Here is a 25,088-nt window from a genome sequence, read left to right as displayed (position 1 = left end):
ATGAAAACACTGTACACAATTCCCTTATCTAGGCTTATACTTTTAAAGTCTTATATTTACTGTAGAAGCCTTATGAATTAAAAATCTGTTTTGGCACCTTTCTGTCAAGTCAACAAACCATTTGAAGTTGTATATTATTCGCATGTATTTGTCAACACAAGCATTTAGGGTATCATTAAAATTAGAAGCTGTGTAAGCTCAAACTTAATCCCTTTAATGTTGAATTAAACTGAGCTTGCATAAATCAACTATATGGAATATCCAAACAAGGGGCTCTGATCATTTATCTAAAGTAGGAAAACAGTTACATAAGGTAAATATGGACATCAAGGGAATACTGCTACTGCCACATGAACAATTCTGTAACAGCACTGAGGATGCTCACTTTGTTTCCGTGTCAGAGCATACAGCTGAACTGGAGTTACATCCTATTTTATATCCCTAAACCAGCCTGCATGCCTGTCTTCAGATTTGGCTCAATCTTTTTTCTGGTTTTCTCTACTTTTTCTCTTGCTACACAAATAAGGAGGAACAGATGAAGTGAATCAGAATAAAACAGAATTCCAATTACTCTTTGAAAACAGAAATAGTAATGACTACTCCAGTAGTGCAGAAAACAACATTAACATGCCTTACACCTTAAAATAAAGAAAGGAAACATTTAGTACAGCTCTTTGACCTTGTTCTCACCAGCTCAACTTTGTTTTTCCCACTGCATATTTGTAATAAGGCTTAGGATAAACTCCTGTTCCCACTGACTGAGAAGGTCAGGAATTCACTTTTTGTTTAAGTGCAAACAAACAGATAGGTGACATTTATCAGCGTGGCAAACATTTCAAATGTTATATAATTCTTTTTTAACAACATGGCTCAGATCAAGGACTTGGAAAAAATACAATGGAAAGGAGGAAGAAAAGGTAAAACCTCATCGATATAAACTCTTCCACCTAAAATTATGTATCATATTCCGAACAAAATGTTTCAGTCATGTGAACAGTGGTGCAAAGACTTTTTAAAAACTTAAATATATTTGAGTAAGAACACAGTAAAAAAGCCAAACACTGTGCTTTTAAAGTCCATATATAAGTCCACATCAAGAACTAGAAATTACAGTTTTCCCTGAGTGTATGAATGGAATGTGATCATTTTAAGTAATTTTAACACGTTCTTTCTTACAGTCGGAAAAGAAATGCAGAACGAAGACAAATCATACCTTGAGTCAAATGAACAGTAACATTTTCAACACTGAGAAAATGTACGTTTTTAATATGCATTTAAGTGAGACAAAAATGTAACTGAGATGCAGCTGTTTTTATTATTTTAGCTGTCTTTTTCAGAGCCAGTTAAAAAGTGTATGGTATTGTAAGTATAAAAATATAAACATTACATATTATGAATTTATTTTTGCTTTGTTCACTTACAGAAAGTTCCCAGAATGATCAGTCAATTTATTAGGGTAAAAACACTAGTTGCTTTTAAACAACACATCAGGTCAGAGGTATATGTCCTGTTAAGGTTTACATTCTTATAAAAACTAGGGCAACACCAGCATTTACTTTTGATGCAGGAGAGAAAGTAGCTGCCTTCATGCCGAGCTATTCTGTTTCTTTTTCTTCTTTTGCACTGGAGCTTCCAACTTTTGTTTCCCTGGAATAATTTTTCTCTTTCTTTTTGCTGCTTTAACCCGTCCACTAGTCCAAAAATCTTTGTTTCTCCTGGCTGTTGATGATTTTTCATCTTCTGTTTCTGAAAAAAAGCAAGGAATTATTCACATTGAACTTTATGTCTGGTCTTTGTAGTCTAAATGACACAGAGACTTATTTGTAGCTCATTTAAAAAAAGGTTATAAATAGCTTTTTATTTTACAGTGGAAAGTGCCATTTATGCTAGTTTTGCCTGTGAAATTAAGATCTATAAAGATCAAGTATGTAAACAGATTACAATGCAGGAAAAACACAGCAGAAAACCCAAACAGATCTGAGCTAGACTTTGTAAGTTTGCTCAGCTACGATAGCCTCAGACCTAATTTTGTTTATAGGAAGACAAGACATGCAGTTCTATCAACTGTTTATTTTCTTATCTGTTTCAAAAGCTTTGCAGTGGCTTCCTCAGTAGGTTATTCCAGTAAACAGAAAGAAAACTTTAATAAAAGTGAAAAGAGGCTTATGTTCTCTTCTCTCCCACAAACATACGGGCTTGAGACACTATCAGATTGGTAAGTGTACCTGTATCACTTGCCAGTGTCATATCCCCATTTCTTCAAAATACCAGAACGTTTTCCAATGGATATAGTAGAAACCTCCCACTTGGTGTATTCCATTTCACAGTCACATTAACAATTCAAAACACAAACACTTTTGTTACCTTGAGATGATGTTGCAGTTTTATCAGAATTTTCTTTCATTTCTGAAGCTCGGTCAAGCCATACTGCAAGACATGTCAGCCTAGCTTTGGTATTGACTTCACACAGTAAAGATGGCCCATCTTTAATCTATAGAAAACATAAAAGAGTATTATTTAAACCTTATTTTATTTCTGTTTAAATTTACTGTATTTGAAGTCAGAAAGCATCTTACTGCCCACCTTCACTTCATTGATAGGCAACTGTATCACTCAGCTCTTGGAATACAAATATTCTATTACAGATATAATGGGAAAAAGTGTCACAAACACGTGTGCAGTGTTAAGAGCATCAACCCACTGGAAACCACTGTATTAGAATATTCCACCCCTCAGAGCTGCACAGAGCAGCCCACACAGTGATACAAAACTTTGCCTGCAAGGAAAGGAAATCACATATTTGTCAAAATAAATACAATGTTACACAGAAAGGTAAAGAGTTCCCCGATCACTCTGTCAATTCTGTACAAGGGGAACAGAAATGTAAGGTGAAGGGAAAAGAGGGAGATCACTCCTGCACTTACAAGTACAAAAATAATCAGAGTGAATGACATTAAAAACATGCAAATTCAGATATGAAGAGTATATAAGTTGAGAAATAATTATTTGAACTATCCAAGATGCTTATCATAAAATATAGTAGATCCTTTGTAACTAGGCAATAAATTATAAAAATCTATTTCCGATTTTAAGAGGAAACATTAAACAAAAGAAACTAAAGACAAGACATGATTCCTTGTTGAACTGTGTTACTCAGAACTGTTTGAAAATACAGGAAATACAAGTACCCAGTACATTAATGTATTTGAATTTTTCCAAAGGATAAGTTCCTCCCCTTACATGAACAACCATCTTCCCCCACCCAAACCACAGGCTTTGTGTTTTTAAGAGTAGCAACAGTCATCAACATTACAAAAACTCACAGCAGTCCTGAACTAATTAGATAGTCATAACATACATAACTGATTAGATAGTCGTAAGCCTGGCTAGGTCTGATGGGAAGCATGACTTTACATAAAGTGGAGATGAGATCTCATAATATCATCATACTTTATAGTTTGTTTAAAAAAAGAAAAGTACAAAGATAAAAAAATATACAAGTGCATAAATATATGTGCTTACACATACATCTCTACTGAATGTAACATGGAAGAAGATCAAGACATCCACATTTCAAGTAAAATTTCCTCAGTCATTTATAATTAACTCTTACAACAGAACTGTCTGCAAATTTTGGTTCTCTGATACTTTTCTTAAATGTAGGAAAGCAGTTTAATACACCAACCTTATCAAGATCCAGATTCCACATTTTAATATAACCGTCACTGGATGCAGTAACAATAACATGCTGTCCTTCTCTTTCAAAACTATAAATATCTTTTATTCTGTAAAAAGTAATACATTTTTATATTACACTTCAGAACAGTAAGCTGAGAGAAATTAAAGATGAATAGGCAACAGTTTAAAAAATGAGTTTGAACAGAAAACCCCGAAGTGACAGGCAGGACCTTGGAACAGTGATCAGCTTTGAGTGCTGTCACTTATATTAGAAACATTTGCTACAATGTTTTATATTGGAAACATTTGTTCTTTACAAGGAGAGCAGTAATACACTGAAACATTTGCTCAGAACTCTTCAATACTTTAAAGCACATACTATTAGACACATCAATGACATTACTGCTAATGCTTTTGTGTTTTGATGAATTCAAAGCAACATTCGGACAAATATTTGGTATTCAAAAACAGAGAATACGTGATTACACTCCTATTGTTTGAACTGAAAACTGGTTTGTTTTTTTGAAGCATTCTAAAGAGTCAGAGTCAATAAAGACTGGTTAGACACACACACAAACACACTCACACAGATTTAGAACAGTAATAGTCTTAATTCTGTACCCTGTTGTTTTTGTAACATGCATGGACAGCACAGTACTTGTGCTCATACTAAAAGCAAACAAGTCTGTTTGGAATTTAGCACATAAATAAATTCACTTTCTATACTAAAACAAAAGCAAAATATGCTGAACATTACAAGCCATTGAACTTCAGAGAGGACTCAGCACTGCCATAAATATTTAAATAGTAAACAAATATAGAATACCTGTTTTCATGAGCTTTGAATTCACACAGGCATTTTTGAGAGTCACAGCTGTAGAACCTAATCATTTCATCATCTCCAGCTATGGCAAGGATAGAATCCTTGGAATGGGAAAAAAGAAATGCAAGTGTGATTAATTTCATGTGTTTCAAACCAGTTAATTTCCCAATACCTCTCATTTTTGTACTTACTGTAATAAATCTAAGTGAAGAAATCCTCTTCTCTGTTGTAATGGTGCCAGTGATTGAAGCTGTGTCAAGTCTGTAGATATCCACTTTGTTTGTTATCACAGTCACATACTTCTCTCCATCAGGGGACCATTTAATTATGTGTGCATCTGTATACATTGATACAGAGAATCTAAAAGTAAGAATCTTTAGAAGCTGCTAGACACTGTTTTCTACCTAGATTTAAGAAAATATTCAGTGAAAAATCAAATAAACTAGAATAAACAGCTATACTCTTAAATGTTTATTTCTGATTATCAGAATCGTGCAAAGAAAAACAAACTAAAACACATTTATTTAAATGTCCTGATCTCAAATTTCAAGGAGGAAAAGTATTTACTTTAGTGGTTCTATGTTTTCCTTCTGCTAAGTGATTATTATTAAGGACATAAGCTTACAGATGCTTGCCTGCATGTGTAAAAAAGACATTATATAAGTTTGCAATTAACTGACTCGATTAATTCAGTCAACTTTTCTTTACACGAAAAATAAAACTATCAAATTCCACTTAATTAGTGGATTTAAATTGATAAACTCACTTTGCTTCAGGTTTTTGATAAAGGCTGATCGTCCTTCAACAAGATTCCAAGTTCTGAAAGACAACAACAGGTAATGTGCATTCTGGTTAAAAACAGCACAGCAAAACTGAAGTACAATCTGCTGACATGAGGCACCCAAAGGAAGCTTTTAAGCCTCTCTATGCATTTTTCTGCTCTCTTAATGTAAGAGAAAATGATGAGTTCATATATATTGCTTGCACGCTATAATGTTGAACTTGTGTTATTTATTTTCTAAACCACCATTTGCAATACTGAGCCCAAAGGAGCCAAATAGCAATTTGTGCTGTTGAAAAAGAATTTCATATGTCTAAAACATGTATCTACAGCAACATAGAAACCCTCCAAGTGAAAAATCACACTAAACAAAACCTGGCATTTTTCAAAAGTTTAAGCAAATTGTGTTCCAAAATGCAAACATATTTATACATTTACAAGCGATTTGCGAAGAGTCAGAGTTCACAAGAAGAAGGTATGAACAGCAGAAACTACTCTTAAGAGACTTTAAAATATTGCTGGCACTTAGAACTTCAAAAGACAACCAATGGATCTTTGAACCATTTGATAACAAATATATTTTATCAGTGTTGCATGGCCTAGTCCCAACACAGAATTGTTGCTTATAACACTGATTAACAGTTACTGAATTATGATTCTCAGCATTCCTTCATCAGTTTTGACTCACCTTAATGTTTTATCTGTTCCGACTGACAAAGCTAATTTCCCAGAAGGATGAATAGAAAGAGATGCCACATGTCCTCTGATAAAAACAAAACATTAGTCACATCTATTATTTACAAGGAAAATAGACATGAAAACGTACATGAATATGAAGATTTAAGAAACTCACTTATGTGCCTTAATGGATTTCAGGCATTCCCATCTCTTTGTGTTCCAGATACAAATGAGTCCATCTTCAGCCCCACTCAGTAGATGTGCAGTACCATAGAACTCCAAACAAGTTATTGTGCCTAGAAATACAATTAACAATGCTGTACACACCCAACAGTTATCGCACAAATTAACAGAGAATGTACAATTTAACAGAAAAACTTCTTCCATCATGGCATGCCAGCTACTACCCTAACCTTGGGAAAATCTAAATTATTTCCTAAGTATTTCTTTAAAAAACCCTCAAGCTTTCTTGCTGTATTCAATAGTCTGATGTGCTCTATCAGCCACCCTTTACTCACACATCTGAACTCCATCTGGTCTGTTTTCTGACACACAGTACTCAAACACTGTGGCAGAGATGACAGAGAGCTCTTATCAGTGATAGGAATGCTCCCACATCAAAGCCCTGCTCCTGACACACAGCTGAATTTACTGCACATGCTACTTTCCCATAATCACCAGATTTATCATATGTCAGTTAAATGCAGCTACCATGCTCAGTCTAACTCCTGGATCTTTTTGGTTAATCAATGCTAAGCTACAAACAGATTTATTTGGACAGCCATTAACTGATGACTGTACCAATGATACAGAAAAAGGGTGCACCCTTAGCAAGTTTGCAGATGACGCCAACCTCTGTAAGTGGTGAGGGATGGGATGCCATCCAAAGGGACTTGGACAAGCTCAAGTAGTGGGCCATGGGAACCTTGAAGTTCCACAAAGCACAGTGCAAACTGGTATCAGCACAGGCTGGGGGATGGACAGATTGAGGGCAGCTCTGCCAAGAGGGACTTAGGCTTCCTGATGGATGAGAGGCTGGACATGACCCAGCAATGTGCACTTCCAGCCTAGAAAGCCAAATGTGTCCTGGGCTGCATCAAAGGCAGCGTGGGCAGCAGGGCAAGGGAGGGGAATCTGCCCCTCTGCTCTGCTCTGGTGAGAGCCCACCTGGAACACTGCATCCAGCTCCAACAGGTCCCCAACATAAGAATGACGTGGACCTGTTGAAGCATGAACAAAGAAGGGCCATAAAGATGACCAGAGAGATGGAACACCTCTCCTATGAGGAAAGGCTGAAAGAATTGGGATTGTTCAGCTGGAAGAAGGCCACAGGGAGACCTTACTGTGGCCTTCCAGTACTTGAAGGGGGATTGTAAGAAAGATAGGGACAAGCTTTTTAGCAGGGTCTGTTGTGATAGGACAAGGGGTAATGGTTTTAGATTGTTGCTGTTGCACCAAGAAACTGCCAGAATCATGATATAAGTCCAAGGAGAAAATAGAATTATTTTATTAAATACAAGCTAGGTTATATATCTTTGTACGTAAGAGAGCATGATATGATTGGTCGCTTGACCAGCCACCCACTAGAGGGATTGGCTGAGGTTCTCTAACACCCATTCAAAATATTTTCTCTAGTGAACCGTAACAAAATCATGCAGGTGCAAGATAGAGTGTAGATACAAAAATTCTGCTAGCAAGGATTTTCTTGCTATTTTCTAAGTCTGTGAGAGACTTTTCTCTCTCACAGAAGAGGTAGCAGAGTTATGTAAACAATGAAACACCTGCAGCCTTGAGAAGTCTTGCTTATAGTATAGTAGAAAAATATTTTGACAATGGATGTTTTAGGATTTTAGCCAATCACCCCAAGGGGTGGCTGATCCTTTGTCCAATTAGACTATGAAGAAAAAAGTCTATAAAATAGTTTGTAAAATAATCAAATAAATCAATCTTGCTGCACAATTCCTGCCTGCTGGATCTTCTCTCCTCCTCCTCCCTACGGCTGCGGGACACAGTGATATACCCTAGGACTGCAGTAATAATAGAGAGTTAGTTTACAAAACCATCAGCAGCTGTTTCTCAGCTAGCAGTATGAGAAAGAAAACCTTCCCAAAATGCAAAGACAGCTGGAAAATTCCTCTGCTCCTGCTTTTTAGCATCCACATTAGATTGAAGAGGGTCAGTTAAGATTAGATGTAAGGAAGAAGTGTTTTTACAAGGACAGCAGTGATACACTGAAACAGTTGCCCAGAAAGGTGGTTGATACTCTGTCCTTGGAAACATTCAGGGCCAGATTGGATGGGGCTTTGCGTAACCTGATCTGATTGAAGATGTCCCTGCTCACTCAGGGGGGTTGGACAAGATGACCTTTAAAAGGTGCATTCCAACCCAAACTATTTTGTGACTCTATCATGTACTTTGCAGTTGTAATTCAGGCAGCACATACAGGGGGAAATGTACCAGGTTAACTCATCTGGCAGCAGCAGCCTGCTCTCACATGCAAACTCTCTCTTTTGTGTGGCTCATGTACACTTGTGACAGGACAAGGACAATGGGAAAGACAGTAGCTGGGAGTAGTGATGGTCTTAATAAACTGTCCTGATAGAAGAAAAATGGTACAAAAGCCATTTGTGGGTCATAACTTCTTAACCAGATAAAACTATAAATAATTGAAATCAGCAGCAATATTTTTTGGCTAATACCAAAATAATTTCTTTTACTTTTATGCTCAAAAGCTTACCTTGTTTGTATCATCACACCATCCTGGCTGCAACAGCACCACTATTACAGTCTCATTAGAAAAAAAAAAAAATCAGTTTTCTTCTTCCGGCAAGGACTGGTTTTTCAGCTACAATTTTTTGTCATTAATGTTTTTTACAAAGAAAAGCTCCCTTACCATTGTGCTGTAGAAGCGCCCCATGTTCTATCTTCTTTTTCATGTCATAGATTTGGATTGTCTCATCTCTGCTCCCAGTGACCACATATCTGTTATTCACTGCTACTGCTGACAATGAGGCAGAGTGGGCATGATGTGTAAAATCAGGGACGACTGTCCAGGACTGTAAATGAAACCCAAAACAAACAGGTCTTTCTCAAGCTTACCATAGTAAGCTTCCACTTCATTGTCCTGTAATTTTATTTTTTAAAAGCAAAACCTGAAAAAGTATATGTGTAAAAATCAGAATCACAGAATCAATTAGGTTGGAAAAGACCTCTGAGATCATCATGTCCAACCTACAACTGAACACCACCTTGTCAACCAGACCATGGCACTGAGTGCCACATCAAGTCTTTCCTTTAACACCTCCAGGCACAGTGACTTCACCACCTCCCTGGGCAGCCCATTTCAGTGTCTAATCATCCTTTCTGTGAAGTAATTCTTCCTAATGTCCAACCTAAACCTCCCCTGGCACAGCGTGAGACCATGTCATCTTGCCCTGTTGCTTGCTGACTGGGAGAAGAGGCCAACCCTCACCTGGCTTCACCCTCTTTTCAGGCAGCTGTAGAGAGTGGTAAGGTCCACCCTAAGCCTCCTTTTCTCCAGACTAAACACCCCCAGCTCCCTCAGTCACTCCTCACAGGACTTCCGTTCCAGACCCTTCAGCAGTTGCATCGCCTTTCTCTGGACCTGCTCCAGCATCTCAATGTCTTTTTTGAATTGAGGGGCCCAGAACTGAACACAGCACTCGAGGTGTGGCCTCCTCAGCGCTGAGTACAGGGGGAGGAATTATATCTAGATATAAGCATAATGGGATCTTATTGAGTTAATGTGTTGTTAGGAGATTAGTCAAAAGGATTTAAGCGTGCAAACCTCCCCTTGTAATCAGTGCTGTGCTTAGACGAAGCTGTCTGTGAAAAAGTGTCTGCACAGAGATAAATCCCAAGGGCAAGAGAGGAGGATTCTCTCGTTTTCCATCACGGCAGGAGACACGCCTTCCACCTGGCCCCAGCCCCCAGACCACGTTCTATTCATCCCCCGCGCAGCTCTCCATCCTCAGCGCCGCGTCGGGAGGAGCGAACCTCGCACCGCAGCCCCGCACGCCCTCGTGGCTGCCCGCAGCCCAGAGGCTCCGCAGCTCCCGGGAGCCCTTCGGGACAGCGAGGGGGCCGAGCCTGGCGGCAGAAGCTGCGGGAGAGGCCGCCCCGCCCCCGCAACGCGCTTTAAGAGCCCCGGCGGCGCCCGGAACCGCGGCTACAGGCGGGCGAGACGGTGAGTGCCGGGGCGCGCTGGGCTTTTCCTTCACACGCTTCCATGGAGGTGTTCAAGGCTGGGCTGGATGGGGCTCTGAACACGCTGGTCTCGTGGAAGGTGTCCCTGCCCATGGAAGGGGGTTGGAACTATGTGGCCTCTAAGCTCCCTTCCAACCCAAACCGTTCTGTGATTCTATGCTTCTCCGCTCCCTCCTCCCCCTATTCCCGTTACCTGGCCGGGCCGCGTGGCGAAGCCCAGCAGCACCTGTTCGTAGCACCCCGCCACCAGCTCCATCCGCCACCGCACGGCGCCGCCCCGGGGCTCCTGCCGGCTCTTCCGCCCGTCCGCCGCGCTGCCTGCGCCGCTCCGCGCTGGCCCCGCGTGTGGCGTCCGGCAGCGCCCGTTCCCTGCGGGTGAGGAGAATCCTGTGGGAGCCGCCGCGGAGTGGGAAGCGCCGGCGGGAGCGGCGAGGGCTCAGGCTGCGCGCGGGGCAGCCCGCGCAGGGGGGGCCTCGTGGGGCGGAAGCGGCGCTGGCGGTGATGGCGGCGGGGCGGACGAGAGGCGTTAGTGCCGGGATCGCGAGGGAGGGGGGGAAGCGGTGGCCGGGATCGGGGCCTGCCAGCGGGGAAAAGGGGCGCGAACCGATATATTGGGAGCGGGGTGGGGTGGGATAGGCTGGGGTGTTCGGGCCTTTACCTTCCCGCGGGGCCCCCGCCTCCCTCAGGGCACGCGGGGCGGGGAGGCCCCGGCGGCGCTTGGGCCGAGGCCCCAGGGAACCAGCCCCGGGCCCCGCCGACTTTTATTGCTATTTCGTCGGGTCCTCTTATATTTTTTTATTACTTAATTTTTTTCTCGCGTAGTACAATAAGCGGGAAGCGCGGCCCCGGCGCCAGTGTGGCTGCTTGCGGAGGGCCGCGGCCGGGCGGGGCGCACTTGTGGTCGGGCTCTTCCGTCGTGCCGAGTGGCTCGGTTAAAGAAATGCGTCACGGCTCGGGCCTGGGCTCGGCCAGGGTCACCGCGCCGGCCCCAAGAACTCTGGGCGACTCCCTCATCCCGGTGCCCTGACCCAGCGCCTCGTGTGAGCGAAATTAGTGCTGAAGGGGAAGGGGGGTTGCTCGCTGCCTGGGTGAGCGGTGTTTGCACGGCCGATTCAGGCCGTGAACAGCTTTGCCCACCTTTTTGCCCGTGTAAACGAAATAATGCAAAAAACGTGGAATAAAATTAAAAGGTGCTATGATGTGTGTGTAATCCAATTAAGGAAGTGTTTGAATTCTGGAGGTTGAAGCTGCCTCATTGCTTTAAATGAAAGGTAGCTGTGACTGTAGATACAGTTAATGCAAATGTAAAAAAATGTATTATCTTAATACATGCTGTTTTAATTGTTTTTAAAATGTTTTTGTTTTGTAGTGAAAAGGTCAAGATCGGACAGGGAGGCATACGAAACCAGTTTTGCATAAAAGTCGGTGATAACTGACCGAGAAGCAGTTGCATCACTTGCCTCCTGACAGCCTATTGCAACAAGAGTGCCATCTTCCCTTGGGTCTGCAGGAGGGAGAAGTGGTAAGTTTAAAAGAAGTTACTGTGAATTCAAAAATCAGTATTGCTGTGTTGAAAGCATGGAAGAGTTTATGGTTCCTTTTGTTAAAAACGAATATTAGAGGAATGTTGTTACGTGGATGTTTGCGTTATTACTGACAACTTTTAACAGGAAAAAGTTGCTGCTGATAATCTTTATAATGAATACAATTTCTTTCAGTAAGCTCATTCTCAGTTTAGCATATGCTAACCTTACAAGTATATGCCTGTATTTTAAGGGCTTGTTTGTACTTGGCTCTTTTCTTGGCTTCAGAATGGCTGTGGGGATGAAGTCCATAGTTACTCTGAATAGCACCATGCATGGGTGCTCTAATTATGGTTTATGGCTATCCTGTGTCAAGTTAGTGTAATCCATTTCAGAAGTAGTGCTCTGAACTGCTCTGTTCTGCAGCCAAGCCTTTAAGGTAGTGTAGATACTCTGTGTTTATTGCATTATGTGGCTGTGGATTTGATCAGCCAAGATGTAAAACATTACATAAATTCTTGCATAGAAATGGGAATTAGAACTTCAGCAATCAAGTATCTGCATAGAAGGAGTAACACCAGATATAAAAAAATCAGTGGTGGTGAAGGAACACTTGTGTGTGAAAGTAAATGCAGAATATTTTGCAAATCAAACTGGTTTTTGCACTGATTTATATTTGTTGGATGACTAGGGGAAAAAGCCTAAAGAAAGGATATCAGAATCAACAAAGATATGTACTTCTTTAGGAAAGTGTGTCCACTGGTTTAGTGATGGCAGTAAAAGGTTATTTGCTGTTGCTAACTTGATGGTAATGAGTGAAACGTGTATGTGGAAAAGGCAAGAGAGGGAGGAGAAAAGGTGCAGAGAAAGATCATGTTTGCTTGTACTGTGCCTTCATCCTGCTTTTATTTCTCCTAATTTTTAGCACATAGGAAGTACCACTGCTTGTTTTCAGCTGCATAGTTTGTGGTACAAGTAAATTTAAATTTGGCTAAAAGGGGAAGAAGCCAGGGGGATTGTACAAAACATACTGAAGCATGTATCTTTTGCCTTGTTTTTAACTATTTTAGAATCTTCTGAATTACTGGATTATTATATGTAGGTATTTCAGAATTAAGGGTAAAGTATAGGAGACTTAAAAGATCTCTAAAATTTTCTAGTGCTTTGAATGGTGAGAAGACTTCGTTCTCTGTTACAGTTTAGGACAGTGAAGATGGCATCTAATCATAATCCCCTTGGCCATATATCCTTTTTATTTCCATTGTTTTAGCAGTGACAAGTCAGAACTTAATTTCTAAAGCTCTGAATTAATATTAGAGCATATGGTGGGGTGAACATATTTGGAAGTGATTAATCTTGAGGATAAAATCCTTCATCTTCTTTTTCTCCCCCACATTTTTTTCAGCTGAAGGAGTGCAATAAACTGAACCTGTGCAGTCATACTGTTTGAGAAAGAGAGAAGGCAGTTTGAACCATGGCAAGCCAGGTAAGATGATTTAGTCAGAAATACAGGCTTGCAGTGCCTAAATGGATTCCAGAACCATACTCAGAATTCCTAATAAATGTGAAGCTGAAATAGCTAGCTTGCTCTGAGTTCGGTGTTCTTTTAGTCCTATGATTGTTCCGGCAATGCAATTGCTGGCTGTCCTCAGGACACTTAATTGTGTCAACTCAAGCAGGTTGGGGGGTTATTACATTAAGCTTTGCAGTTTGCATTATTTGAGCGTGAGTTCTTCTGAAGGACCTTGCGCATAACATTCTGTATAAGGTACATGTGGAGATCTTATAGAGGAAGAACATTAAAGCCTGCGTAAGTAAATGCTGTGGAACATCATTCTTATTTTTGGAAGACCTTGTTCTTCAGAATCTTAAGTGAAGGAGGCAGCCTGTGTTAATATGGCTGTTTCCCCATCTCTTTTGTGTAGTTGCCCCACTCACTTCCTTTTTGAACTGTGGTTTTTGGGGTTTTAGGGGTTTTTTAGGTTTTTTTTTCTTTTTTTTTTGGTTTTTTTTTGTTTTGTTCCCAAGAGGCACTTTTTATGCCTCTGTCTTCCTGGCCTTGCGTCTGGGTTTGAGTTTTCCCTCAGCCAAGCTAGTGCCTGTTTCTGGTCTGCTTTCTCCTTACGTTCTATTAATCGGCCTCTTGTCATTGTTCCTGGCCTGGGAGAGTGACTCACTGCTGGGTATTGAGGAGAGGTATCTCACAGAAGAAGAATTCCTAGGAGAGGGGAGATAGGGACAGTGGACATCCCCTCTAGGCAAGAGTGACAATTTTCCTGCCTCTTCATCACTCAGATTGTGCTGCGGCAGGCCTTTTTGCATCCTGGAGCTCAAGTGGAACACAGTCCAGTCCTGAAGCTAATTAACACTTAGGATTGGCCAGCATCAAAGGGCTATCTGGTTTTTCCCTAATTCCCAGAGGAAGCTGTCAATCCTTTAGCCAGCTTGACAAGTCAGGGGAATATGGCTGTTCATACAATCCTTTGGCTCTGTTATTTTTGCCAGGCGTTTTCCCCAGAGGCTGCTTTCCCTCATGGGAGGCGGAGGGAGAAATGGGACCCCAGGCTTCTTTCAAGGGCAAGGTGAATATGGGGAAATCACCTGTGGTGATGGGGAGTGGGAGGGAGGAATGTAAATGAGGCTAAATACTATAAAGGCGATTTTTTTTTTTTCTCCCTACAGGACTTGATGGCAAAAAAAAGAGAATGTCTCCAGGCCTACAGCTGGTGGAGAACACCGCAGAAGAAACGGAAGAAAAAGAACAAAATAAAACCAGGAAGAATAGAGTTTGTCCCTAGTAGTACTAATACAACCAGGTAAAGACCTTTAGAAAGGAGAAGCTCTGACCCCTTACCTGTTCAAATTGCTAATGACTAGTGAGTGCCATCAATTATTTTAAAAATCCTGGAATGGCACAACTGGTGCCTATACACTAAGTATTGCTTATGGAATTTTATTGCCATTTGAACAATGAAGATTTTTTTCCTAGTTTCTGTCTCATAATTGCTTGACATGTGGTGTCAAAATAGTTTTAGCTCTTTTGAATGATGGCTGTAACTTAATATTTTTTTCTTGGTATTTTTGAGTGCCCTGCCCTTCAGACAATGAATGAGACCTTTTAAAACCAACTTTTAAAAAGATTCTTTAATAAATTTGGGTCTTTGTTCAAATGTTTGGGTCTTTGTTCAAATGCTTGCAAAAGTGGTAGAATGGACTCAGAAATTGAGAACTTGCCGGAGTGGTGGCACTGTGGTTCTGTACGCTGCTCAGCAGAGTTTTGCAGTTAATGCTCTCTTCATATTTAGTCTCCTTATTTGTCCAGTAATAACTACTTGCTTGTATGTTAGGTACTTTAATACTGAAATGAACTGTGTTATTCTTGAACTTAACGATGGTTCTCTTACCTTTTTATAGACCGGATTATTCGATATTTGTTGGGGAGCTGACTCCAGAAGTAGATGATTTTCAGCTCTATGACTATTTCCTAAAGAGGTACCCCTCATGTATTGACTGCAAAATAGCAACAGACCTGCTGGGATATTCCAGGTAATGACTGTGAAAATGTGTTTATGCTGACAGTATGTTTGTTGCTCTAAGTAATACATAGGAACTAGCATTTGAACCAGTTTTGAATTCTCTTCAGAGGCAGGAAGAGAGATTAGTCTCTGGCATTTTTTAACAGCATAGATCCTTGTGGTTCTAAAACTTTATGGTTAGTTCTAGCAGTTAATGTGATATAAGTTAATGTGTTAAGCTTCAATTTAGCTGAATGCATATCTGCATGAAAGCAGTTAGATGGTGGGAGAAGGGAGAGCTCTGTGTGGACATCTGTGCTGCTGTGCTTACCTACAGCAGTGCATCCTCTTAGTCATCTGCAGTACTGAGGACAAAATAATTCCCTTTTTACATGTGGAAGAAAAGTGTAAGGCCTAGCAAATCTTACGGGGTTGGGAGATGGAACTTCTAATATTAGTTAATAAAGCTTAGTAGAAGTTGCACTGGCCAGGCAGTGAGTGAAGCAGGGATGAGTGAGTTTGCTGTTCAGAAAACACTCTCAGTAATGGACTAATTCCAGAAACTTAAAAAAAAAACAAAAACAAAACAAAAAAAAAAAAAAAACCAAAAAAAAAAAAAACAAAAAAAAAAAAAAGGAAATCGGAGACAGCAAATTTAAGAAGAATGCTAGAGCTGTAGAGCAGTAGGAATAGGTTAATACTGATACATTAACTGCTGTAAGTGCAGAAATATGGAATCTGGTTACTTACACAGATAGCAGTTAACATGTATTGTTTTGCTGGCTTTCAGCAAGTTGTGTTTTAATGCTATGAGCAAAGCTCTTTGCTTCTGGCCCAAGTCTTTAATTTTGTGAAAGCATCTTCTGTGCATGTGCACATGCCAGAAGGGTTGCTTAGGTAGTAGAAGCTATAGTAGCTACTATTTTCTGGTTTTGTGAAGACAGAAGTTGAATTCATTAGCTTTATAACTGTTATGAATACTAGAATTTGTTTTCTCCCTTTTGAAAATTGTAGAGGGTATGCCTTTGTCAGATTTGGTGAGCAAGGTGATCAGATGAGGGCACTGCAAGACTGCCAGAATGCACCAGGTCTGGGGGGAAAACGAATCCGGCTGAGCATAGGAATTTCTAAAAGGTAACAAATGAGTTGTGCATTGATACATTCTAAATTATCACATTGGTAATTCTAAATAATTGGGTTCTTTTAGCTCTGCCTTTGTAAAGACTGTGGCCCTTGCTATAATGGCTGTTCACTATGCAAAACCAAAATCAAGGAAGCATATGTTTTGACTGCCTGGATTCATCAACCTCTTTAAAGATTGCTGAGGAAATACAACTCTTAAGTCTAGCCAGACTGTATAACTTAGGCTTAGCTGCTAAGTTGTGACCAGCCTTGATGCTCACAGTAGCAAAGCTGAATGCATTTGTAAGTATTTCATGTTTGAGCCTGAAGAAGGTTGAAGGGACAACAAGTGTTTGTTTTTATGCTAGGAAGCTTTTCTTCTAAGCCTTTCCCCTTGGTTTAGACAAGGTAGCACAGTGTTGGTTTTAAAGTAGGCTGGCAGAAGAAGGGTATCTTTCGTGGAAAAACACAGAATCTGGAGGGGAAGAATCCAAAGGAGATGTTGCTTGAACGGTTTGTTTAGAATACTACTCTTTGCTTCTCAAGTGATTGAGGCAGCAGGAAATTTAAAATTGATTGGGTTTGAGAGGGGTTTTTTTCTGCCGGCTCAGTTCTCTGTCAGTTATTGAAGACAATCTAGTTAGAGACTTGATACCAAATTTGATAAACTTTGATCCAGAATACAGACAAAAATAGAACTTTTTATAAAACAATTTCAGTATATATTCATGAGGTTAGCTTGTGTGTTCTGTTAAAAGGCTAAAAATAACAGCTCCTGCCTCTTTCCTGGATAATTTCACCAATGTTGCCACACTGCTTTGGAACAGGAATGCTCTTACCCAAGAGAGCACTGTCCAGGTTTGCTTTGACTAACTTGCTTTGAAAATGAGGTTCCAAAGAAAGTTTTCCTCACTTCTGCCATCCAGAAGAAGGTCAGCAGTATTTTTAGATTTTTCTTTCTACAGATATGGATATAGGAGAGAAGTTGGAAGCAGAAGACTGAGACATTATGAAATAATTTGTTTACTACAGTAGTAAAACAATAAAATACCTATTTATTAGAATGTATGTGTAGCTTCACAGTAATGAAGCAAAATATAATGTGGGCATTGAAATACACACCACTAATCTATACCTGTTTCTGAATGGCTGAGTACTGTGCTCTCACAGGATCCAAATATCCAGCCATCAGAGTAGTTTGTCATTAAGTCACACTGGAAACAATTTCTGAGCTCTTTCAGTTTGTGTTCTTGGCAAAAAGCCCCCAATCTGAATTTTCTGTAGCAAAGTGGAGATAGAGACCTTGGACACTACAAACACAGGAGGTCTGCTTGTATGTATGTAATCAGTGGGGAAATTCCTAAGCTTAGGAGATTTCTTGGAATGTGCAGCTGATTTATCCCAGTCTTTTTCATGTAGTATATCTGTTTTAGTATAGGTTATTCTTGTTCAGTGATACTTGTCATTAGCCACCTTGAAGTTGTCCCTGGGAGAAATCTGCTCAGGAGAGGGAAAGCAGTGAAAACTAATCACCTGGCCCTTTGGTCTTAAGAACTAATGAGTTTTGTAATTTTTCTGCTGCTTTGGCTTTGTTCTGGATAGTGACTTCACCTGACAGCTATGCTTTGGCAACTGTTCATGGACCAAAAATTGAGAAAGTGAAGGTAGACATGGTAAATTGGCAGTGTCAGATGCTTCTCTGAAACAGATAATCAGCCTTTACCCCTTGTTTCTGAAAATAACAAGATTTAATATTAACAAAACAAAAAGATGGAAGGGCTAATTAAATGTTTAAAGCATCTTTTAAAACACCAGTGCTTGGTAAAGGTCTCTGATCTTGATAAATCATTTTTATCAGCAGCTTGCTTATACAGATACCAAAAGTACTCAAACTGAATACAGATACATTTCTCTTGAGGTTGTTCACAGAAATAATTACTCCTGGCATTGGTGAAGGTGAGGGCATTTGCTTCTGTATAAACATGAGGTATTGTGCTGTGATTTAAAACTTAGGCAACTATTTAGAAAAGCTTCCTTGTATATTTGGAAGTGTAAAATTGTTAACTTCAACATGGGGTTTACAGTTTTTTGTTCTCAAACTCTTAACTGTGTATAACTTCTCATGTTTCAGACTGAAAGCAGAATTCCAGCGGTACCAGTCATACAACTATAATGATTATTATCAAGATTATCAGAACTACTATTCACAGTGGAATTATGATCCTTATGCTGACTACAACTACAGCTCCTATACTCCCTATGATAGTATGCAAGCTGTCGGAGACTGCTCTTTAGGAGATGCTGTTATGGCTCCAGCTGTTTTTGAGGTAAAAATAAAACAGTTAATTAAAAAAAACCAAGTAGCAAGTTGTGTGGGTCGTGTAAATCAGAGCAGGAAAGTTCTAAAGGTGAAATCATGCAGTTGGATAAGTGTGAAGGTTATATTCAGCATTTTGGATTTAAGTGCTTTAGTGCATCTGTAGAATTAGATACTTATACAGTAATATTTGTTCATGTATATGAAATAACAGTTCTGACAGCAAAATTTTGTAGTCTTTCTCTCATCCTGTTCTTCTGATGTGCTTTGCTTTAAGCAAAATAAAGAATTGTTGTAAGATGATCATATCTAGGTCAGCAAGTTGATCAATTACAACTTCCAGAAGTGCCTTCCAAGCAGAACTATACTATGGTTTTCTTAAAAAAAACCCAACCAAACAACAAAAAACCCCACCAAAACAAAAAAAAAAAAAAAAAAAAGCCACACCCCAAAAAACCCCAAACAACAAAAAACCCTACCTAAACAAACTAACAAACCAAACAAAAAGAAAACCCCTAAAACAAAACTATTAAAAAGCAACAAACATCCCACAAAAAACACTTCCCAAACAAAACATCACCTGCTCCTGCTTATTTTATAGTTGTGGGAGGAGGGGATGTTTTGGGAGCATAAAATTATTTTGGATTTGTGATGCTTTCTGAAACTGACTGTGATTAAACACTTTTTATTTTTAGGAAGCTTCAGCTATGACTGAAATCAATGATGACCTAATAACTGAAGGTAATGATAATTCTATCACTGCAGCTTGAATTTAGCCGTGCTTCTGCCCTTTAATAGTACAAGCCAGTGACTACTGGATAAAGAATGGGTTATAGCTAAGATGAGGTAGGATTTTAAAGCTAATAGTATACACCATGTCAAGTAGAATGGCACATTATCAACAACACTTTGCAGTAGGCTTCTTTCCTTTGCCTTCATTCTTCTAAAATGATCTACTGGAGAATTTACTGTATCTTTGTATTGATTCTGCTAAGATTGTTATATGTTAAACTCATTAGTAGAGATATCTTGTCATAGTATTCAGAAATTTTAATTATCCCTAAATCTCTGCTTCATGTGGAAATACCAGTATAGTCCTAGCATTTGAATACACTAATTCCAAAAGAAACTGGACTTGTTAGCTTTGTTAAAATTGGCAAATAAACATCTTACTAGATGTATTATTAAGTCTGTTAAGTCATTAAATTTACCTGAAGTACACTTTGTTAGGCATTTACTTCAGGTTTTTATGTGCAAACCTCCTGAGTTCTGACACTTGTACTTACCAGGCTTTTATTTTCAGATCCACAGCTGTACTTGGATGTTGATGAAATGAACAGACAATTTATGGAGACAAGTGAAGAACTCTATGATGCCCTCATGAATTGTCACTGGCAACCTCTGGATACGGTCACTTCTGACATCCCCTCTGCTATTTAAGTGTCTTATATAGCATGACCGTTAAGACCAAGGTGCTAAAATTACATTTCTTCTACATTACTCTAGATCATAAGTTTTAAAGCACAATGATAGGTTGGGGTTTTTTTGCTATGCTTTTGGCAGTTTCTGTAATCTTTCTTTGTTTTGTTTTATTCATCACTTGGAGCATCTTGAAATCATGTAAATATTCTAGAAATGTAAAGAGTTCAGTGGGGTCTAAAGATAGACTTGCCTGTGTAAATAAAATTTTGTTTCTGCAAACTGGCCAGCAAGGGATTTTACTTACAGATGTGAAACACCTTCTCTTCTGGCTTGTGGAATTTAGCTGGAGGCAGTAGGGGTATTTCACCTGTCTTTGGTATGGGCATCAGCACTAGCAAGAACTAGCTCTCACACACTTCCAAGATACCTAGGCAATCTTTTACAAGCTCCTAACATGCTTTATCTGTACAGTTTTAACATACAGAAGGGCAAACTTTGAGCTGCCATAGCTGCAAACATTCCAAAGACTAAGGATGATACCTACTGATAGTTTTATTTTTGCCCTTCTTATTAGTCTTCTCAACTGATGCTTTACAGCAAAGAAAGTGTTGTAATATAATACATGTTCTTATACATAAAAATCCTTGGAGAAAACCCTGTGATATAAAGGAGGAAGAAAAACCTATCTGGAATTAAAGTATCCTGGTATACTCTTCAACTAACTTGCACCCTATCCTAAACATCTGTTATTTGTTCAGTCTCCATGCTCAGATGTTTCATAGTGATGAGGTTTATAACATTTTAGTAGGATGACAGTTTCCAGTATTCAAGTCAAAAGTGGTTAGGGGAGATGGCAATGAAGAAAGCTACGCTTTGATAGCAACTTCTGAGTGGCTTTCCTCTAAACTGTTCTTATCTGAAAGCGTATAAAATATTTTCCAGTCATAGAGACAGCTTAAGCTCCTGTTACTATTTACTGTACACAATAAAATAAATTCGGGCTGGAAACAAAAGAATACTTTTTGAAGAGGAAAAAGGTAGAAATTATCATATAGCTAATACATGTGAAAGCTACTAAAGCTACTTGAGGCACTTTGGTACTGCCATGTGTGTTTTGGGGGCAGTCTAAACCATAATTGCTAGGCTGGCAGATAGGAATAAGTTCTTTTTTTTTTCCTTTAATGACTTAATTACATTAAAGTGGTGGTCATAACCTATATGCTGTTATTAAATGTGAAACTAATACCTGCATTGCAGAGTGATGACTTGGCAGAGCAGGTCCCTTCTACCTGCTCACCGGAATCTCCTCTTTTCACAGTTTAATTTCAGCTAGGATTTTTTTTTTTGTGGAGTCCTGTCCATGAAATACAGATGCTCTGAACTAGAAAGGTCTTTTGGTGTGCTATAGGAACTTCATTTTCCTGGATTTTGTGCACTGCATATGTAGAAGGAGAGAAAACAAAACCCCCTCATTTAGGCAGGGAATTATGATCACAGTCTTAGCAACTGTTTCTCTGCTTTGGAGAGAACTAGTTGCAAAGTGGCTGAAAACTGAGATTTTGTAGGTGAATGTTTCCTTGGTGGGAACTGGTCAGTCTTCAGAAGGTGATAGAAGGGAGATTATTAATGGGAATGTGGCAGAAAATGGACTAAATGAAGCAAAGAGAATCTGGATGGGAAAGGGAATTAGTTGTGTGCCTGTATAGAATTGTTTCAGGGGATTGCAGAAGGGAGGAAACTCGAGATAGTTTGAATTGAATTTGGATGTGGGGGTGCTAAACTTTAAAAACCATGCTGGATTTGATTTCACTTGAGTTGTGGTGCACAGCTGTGATGCCTGAGCTTGGTAGTACAAATCCTTTGCTAGGCAAAGGATTTTGTATCTAGCAAGCACCATCATCACAAGATGCAAGATTATAACCCCGGCACAGACCTGGAAGCTTCCTGCTTTGAAGTGCATATCCTGCTTTGCATAGCATTACCTAACACCATACTTAAGCTGCAGCAAGTAATTTGTGGAAACCTTTTACTGTGTTATTAGATGCTAAGGGTGTGTTATTGGCTTGATAAAAATACTATGGAGTATCTGCTGATTTTTGCCTTTTGGGAGGTTGATCCATGTGTGAACTATGTAATGAGGAGCCCATGTAGCTGTGTGATTTCACTTAGATCAGCACTGTATTACCCAGCACATAAACCTCAGAGTCTGTAGTTGTCATATTTATTCAGATTTTTTGTGTTAGCAAGGTCTCCACACTCTGCATTAGACACTGTTTTCAGACATGCATGCACCTTCTGTTCTGGCCTGTAAAGTACCTGTATAGTGAAAATACTGTTTATGTAATGCAGTTAAAGAGGTTGGTTGGGCCATTAGTTCTGCAAACCTGAGAAATGTTGGGGAATATATTTTCTTCCAGTCAGCATAGAAAAAAAGTGAGGTGAAGAAGGGAGTCTGCTGATTGCAGCCCGTGTGATACGGTTTTAAATAGCGCTCTGACTTTGTTTTCTGTCTCCTGAGTCCATCCTGCTTTCCAGTTAGGGGTGCATATATGGGATCAAGATACTGTGTGCAGTGCACATTCTTTACTGTAAAGACACACTGAAAAAACTTTGGTTTAAGCACAAATTTGGGAAAAAGTGAGTGCATCAGAACTGCTGGCATTCATTGCTGAGACTTTTAACTGAGGAAACTTCCAGCGCTGGTCCAACTACCACCTGCATTAGCGAGCTTACACAAAGACCTGAACATGTACATCATACAGATGCCTGCTCTCAGTTCTACAGAGAGCTGATTGCAGTAGAAACATGAAAAAAAAGTATTGGGAGCAATGTTTTCAACACCATGCTATTTCTCTTTGTCTGGTTGTGTTTTGTCTGTTTTCCCCAGCTGAAATGTTGTGGGGTTTTTTAAAGTCTGATGGAGGGGTTTTTTTGAAGACTATCTAGTGTTGGTTTTAGAAACTCTTCATTGTACCTAGCTGTGAGAGATAGTGCCTTTACCTAAAACCCACTAATTTCTTGAAGAAGAGTAATGTTTTTGTTTTCCACTTCTCTGAACAGAAAAGCTTTAGTACTATGGTTTGAGGGGCTAATGATCCTGCGGTCAGTGAACAGGGAGAAAGAAACAGGCTAAAAAATGGTGAAGACTGAAAAGGGTTCAAAAAGGTTAAATGGTACTTAAGCCATGAATGTTTCTTTTTGCAGGGATGCTCTTGGACCAACAGCTTCTTTCTAGCGCTACCTCAAAGTAACTTGCAGATATAACTCACAGGGAAGATTGATCAAATGGTGATGATCACTATCATTCTGCTGGAGATATATATATATTTGCCTTTTGTTTCGTCTCATTTTTAACGACATTTATTTAACTTCAGTGACTCATGTCAATAGATGTTGTTTGACTACATCAACAAGTATTTCTGAGTCATGAGTTTCATTAAAGGCATGTCCACCATATGGAAATTGTTCTAAATAAGTAAAATAAGTAAATAAAGCAGCACTTGAATTTACAGAGCAAGTGTAGTGTAGCTGCATTTGACACGTACGTGGAAGAGAAAATTTCGTTTACAGCTTACCTTAATATTCTTAGCATGCATAAAGAGGGAAGCTTGTTTTAAAATTGTCCAGCTCCTACATGACCAGCACAGGAGTGATTTTAGTTCCCCACACAGGTACCATTTTAGAAGCCAGCATTTTTACTAATGAGTGTATGCTACCAACGGGCACAGTTTACATCCCTGTGTAAATCTAGCTCTTCCCATAATGGAAACACATTATGCTACCCTCCCTTTCCCTCCCCTAAGTTGAAAGCTAGCATGCTAATTGATTCCTGGACAAAATGAGTTACAAATCCAGGCTGAAATACTGGGTTTTGTGTTTTGATAATTACATTGACGTAGATCTTGATGTGCACAGTGTAGAAGCAGACCATCATCCTAAAACTAGTCAGCAGCTGTAGCCTACCAGCCATTTACACAAGATGAGGTGGTTCTTGCAGGTGAATTCAAACATACATGTTCCAGGACAGGGATCATCTATCACTGCAAATCATCCCACTGCATGTAAAATTGTATTTACAATTGTGGGGCAGGAGAGTAAGAGTGTAGTTTATGAGGAGAAATACCTGGAAAGTAATTCCACCCTGCTGGGAATTGGGTAATAGTTATCTAATGTAGATAATGAAAATGGGACAAAGGAATTGAGGAGTTATGTAGGAGAGCTAGGAAGACACCAATGAGGTTCAAAAAAAGCCAGTATGAAGCAGAGATAGAGCAGCACAAAATTCCCCAGTAGCATTTCTTCTAAAAGCTGTTCCTCCTCTGCAGCTGCTGCCTGTTCACATTTCTGCATACTTTAAGAATCACCCTTGTTTTTTGACTCCCCTGTAATTTGCCCCCTGCACCTCTCCCAGTTCCACACACTCTTAATTCAGGTGTGTGCTGGGATGAATGCTTTTATTTTTGGTGGAAGGGATGCATGGTGCATCATGGCTCTGTTCGGAGTAACATTTTTATTGACTTGTACATAGGGAAGGTGCTTGTGATTTTCTGCACTGCTCTGCTCTGTTGTTCCCGGAGCAAGTTGATGCTAAAAATAAAATGTGAAACCATAGATTTTCCTCAACTTTACTTTCAGTAGAATATAAAACCATATTTTTATGCATTTTAACTTTGTAATATGAATGCAGTCTTCCTCATGATTTGAGGAAGTAAAAGCTGTGTTGAAGCTATTCCCCCTACCTCTTTTCCATATGCCAACACTGAGCGATGAAAAACCTGCACCTTGCTGTTTCTCTTGGCTTACACAAACCCAGTCGCTAGTGGCATCCTGGGGAAACACCACCGACCTCCCGGTGCCGTTTTTCCTGCCGCGTTCTCCACGCTGCTCCGCATCAGGGACACGGGAACATTGCCGCCCCCCCCCTTCCCCCTGCTGTCCCCTAGGGGAGGTTCAGCGCAGGCAAGTTGTGTCCCCGGGGCAGAGTGTCAGAAGGACGGAGCCA

At 39.9% G+C, this 25,088-nt stretch overlaps 2 protein-coding genes across 9 annotated transcripts; one reads left to right on the top strand and one right to left on the bottom strand.

Annotated features, from left to right (window-relative positions):
• Window positions 1-1,245: 1,245 nt before the first annotated feature.
• On the bottom strand, window positions 1,246-10,909 carry PAK1IP1 (PAK1 interacting protein 1). Of its 2 annotated transcripts, none has more exons than XM_082302838.1 (11): window positions 10,846-10,909; window positions 10,381-10,556; window positions 8,854-9,016; window positions 6,136-6,256; window positions 5,971-6,045; window positions 5,268-5,320; window positions 4,693-4,838; window positions 4,505-4,602; window positions 3,686-3,785; window positions 2,365-2,491; window positions 1,246-1,740 (listed from the first exon to the last, which is right to left on the bottom strand). In XM_082302838.1, the coding sequence occupies exons 2-11, from the start codon at window positions 10,441-10,443 to the stop codon at window positions 1,586-1,588; spliced, it is 1,101 nt and encodes a 366-aa protein (XP_082158964.1). In that variant the 5' UTR covers window positions 10,444-10,556; window positions 10,846-10,909; the 3' UTR covers window positions 1,246-1,585. The 2 variants fall into 2 exon arrangements, with proteins under 2 accessions (XP_082158964.1, XP_082158963.1); XM_082302837.1 differs by having other exon boundaries at window positions 1,249-1,746.
• Window positions 10,133-23,548, top strand: LOC309586231 (tRNA selenocysteine 1-associated protein 1-like). Of its 7 annotated transcripts, XM_082302856.1 has the most exons (11): window positions 10,579-10,712; window positions 11,557-11,709; window positions 13,116-13,196; window positions 14,216-14,292; window positions 14,393-14,526; window positions 15,125-15,256; window positions 16,240-16,359; window positions 18,479-18,674; window positions 19,360-19,405; window positions 19,968-20,136; window positions 23,291-23,548. In XM_082302856.1, exons 4-10 carry the CDS (start codon window positions 14,263-14,265, stop codon window positions 20,102-20,104), a joined length of 795 nt encoding a protein of 264 aa, XP_082158982.1. In that variant the 5' UTR covers window positions 10,579-10,712; window positions 11,557-11,709; window positions 13,116-13,196; window positions 14,216-14,262; the 3' UTR covers window positions 20,105-20,136; window positions 23,291-23,548. The 7 variants fall into 7 exon arrangements, with proteins under 7 accessions (XP_082158983.1, XP_082158984.1, XP_082158982.1 ...); XM_082302857.1 differs by lacking the exons at window positions 10,579-10,712; window positions 23,291-23,548 and adding an exon at window positions 10,133-10,167 and having other exon boundaries at window positions 19,968-20,365; XM_082302858.1 differs by lacking the exons at window positions 10,579-10,712; window positions 23,291-23,548 and adding an exon at window positions 10,544-10,562 and having other exon boundaries at window positions 19,968-20,365.
• The last annotated feature ends 1,540 nt before the right edge of the window (window positions 23,549-25,088 follow it).

The sequence above is a fragment of the Coloeus monedula genome, assembly GCF_965178545.1.
Source record: "Coloeus monedula genome assembly, chromosome: 1".
NCBI classification, from domain to species: Eukaryota; Metazoa; Chordata; class Aves; order Passeriformes; family Corvidae; genus Coloeus; species Coloeus monedula.
Note: the sequence above shows the minus strand (reverse complement) of the source record. Positions and strands in the feature narration are given on the sequence as shown.

Bases quoted from the DNA above. Each gene is read 5' to 3' on its own strand.
- PAK1IP1 (XM_082302837.1), bottom strand. From the start codon at position 10,443: ATGGAGCTGGTGGCGGGGTGCTACGAACAGGTGCTGCTGGGCTTCGCC. The intron at 6,257-8,853 runs GTAAGGGAGCTT...TTGTATTTCTAG, and splicing joins GGCGCTTCTACAGCACAATG to GCACAATAACTTGTTTGGAG. The intron at 4,839-5,267 runs GTGAGTTTATCA...CAATGTATACAG, and splicing joins TATCAAAAACCTGAAGCAAA to ATGCACACATAATTAAATGG.
- LOC309586231 (XM_082302856.1), top strand. From the start codon at position 14,263: ATGGGACCCCAGGCTTCTTTCAAGGGCAAG. The intron at 14,527-15,124 runs GTAAAGACCTTT...ACCTTTTTATAG, and splicing joins AGTAGTACTAATACAACCAG to ACCGGATTATTCGATATTTG. The intron at 19,406-19,967 runs GTAATGATAATT...TTTTATTTTCAG, and splicing joins TGATGACCTAATAACTGAAG to ATCCACAGCTGTACTTGGAT.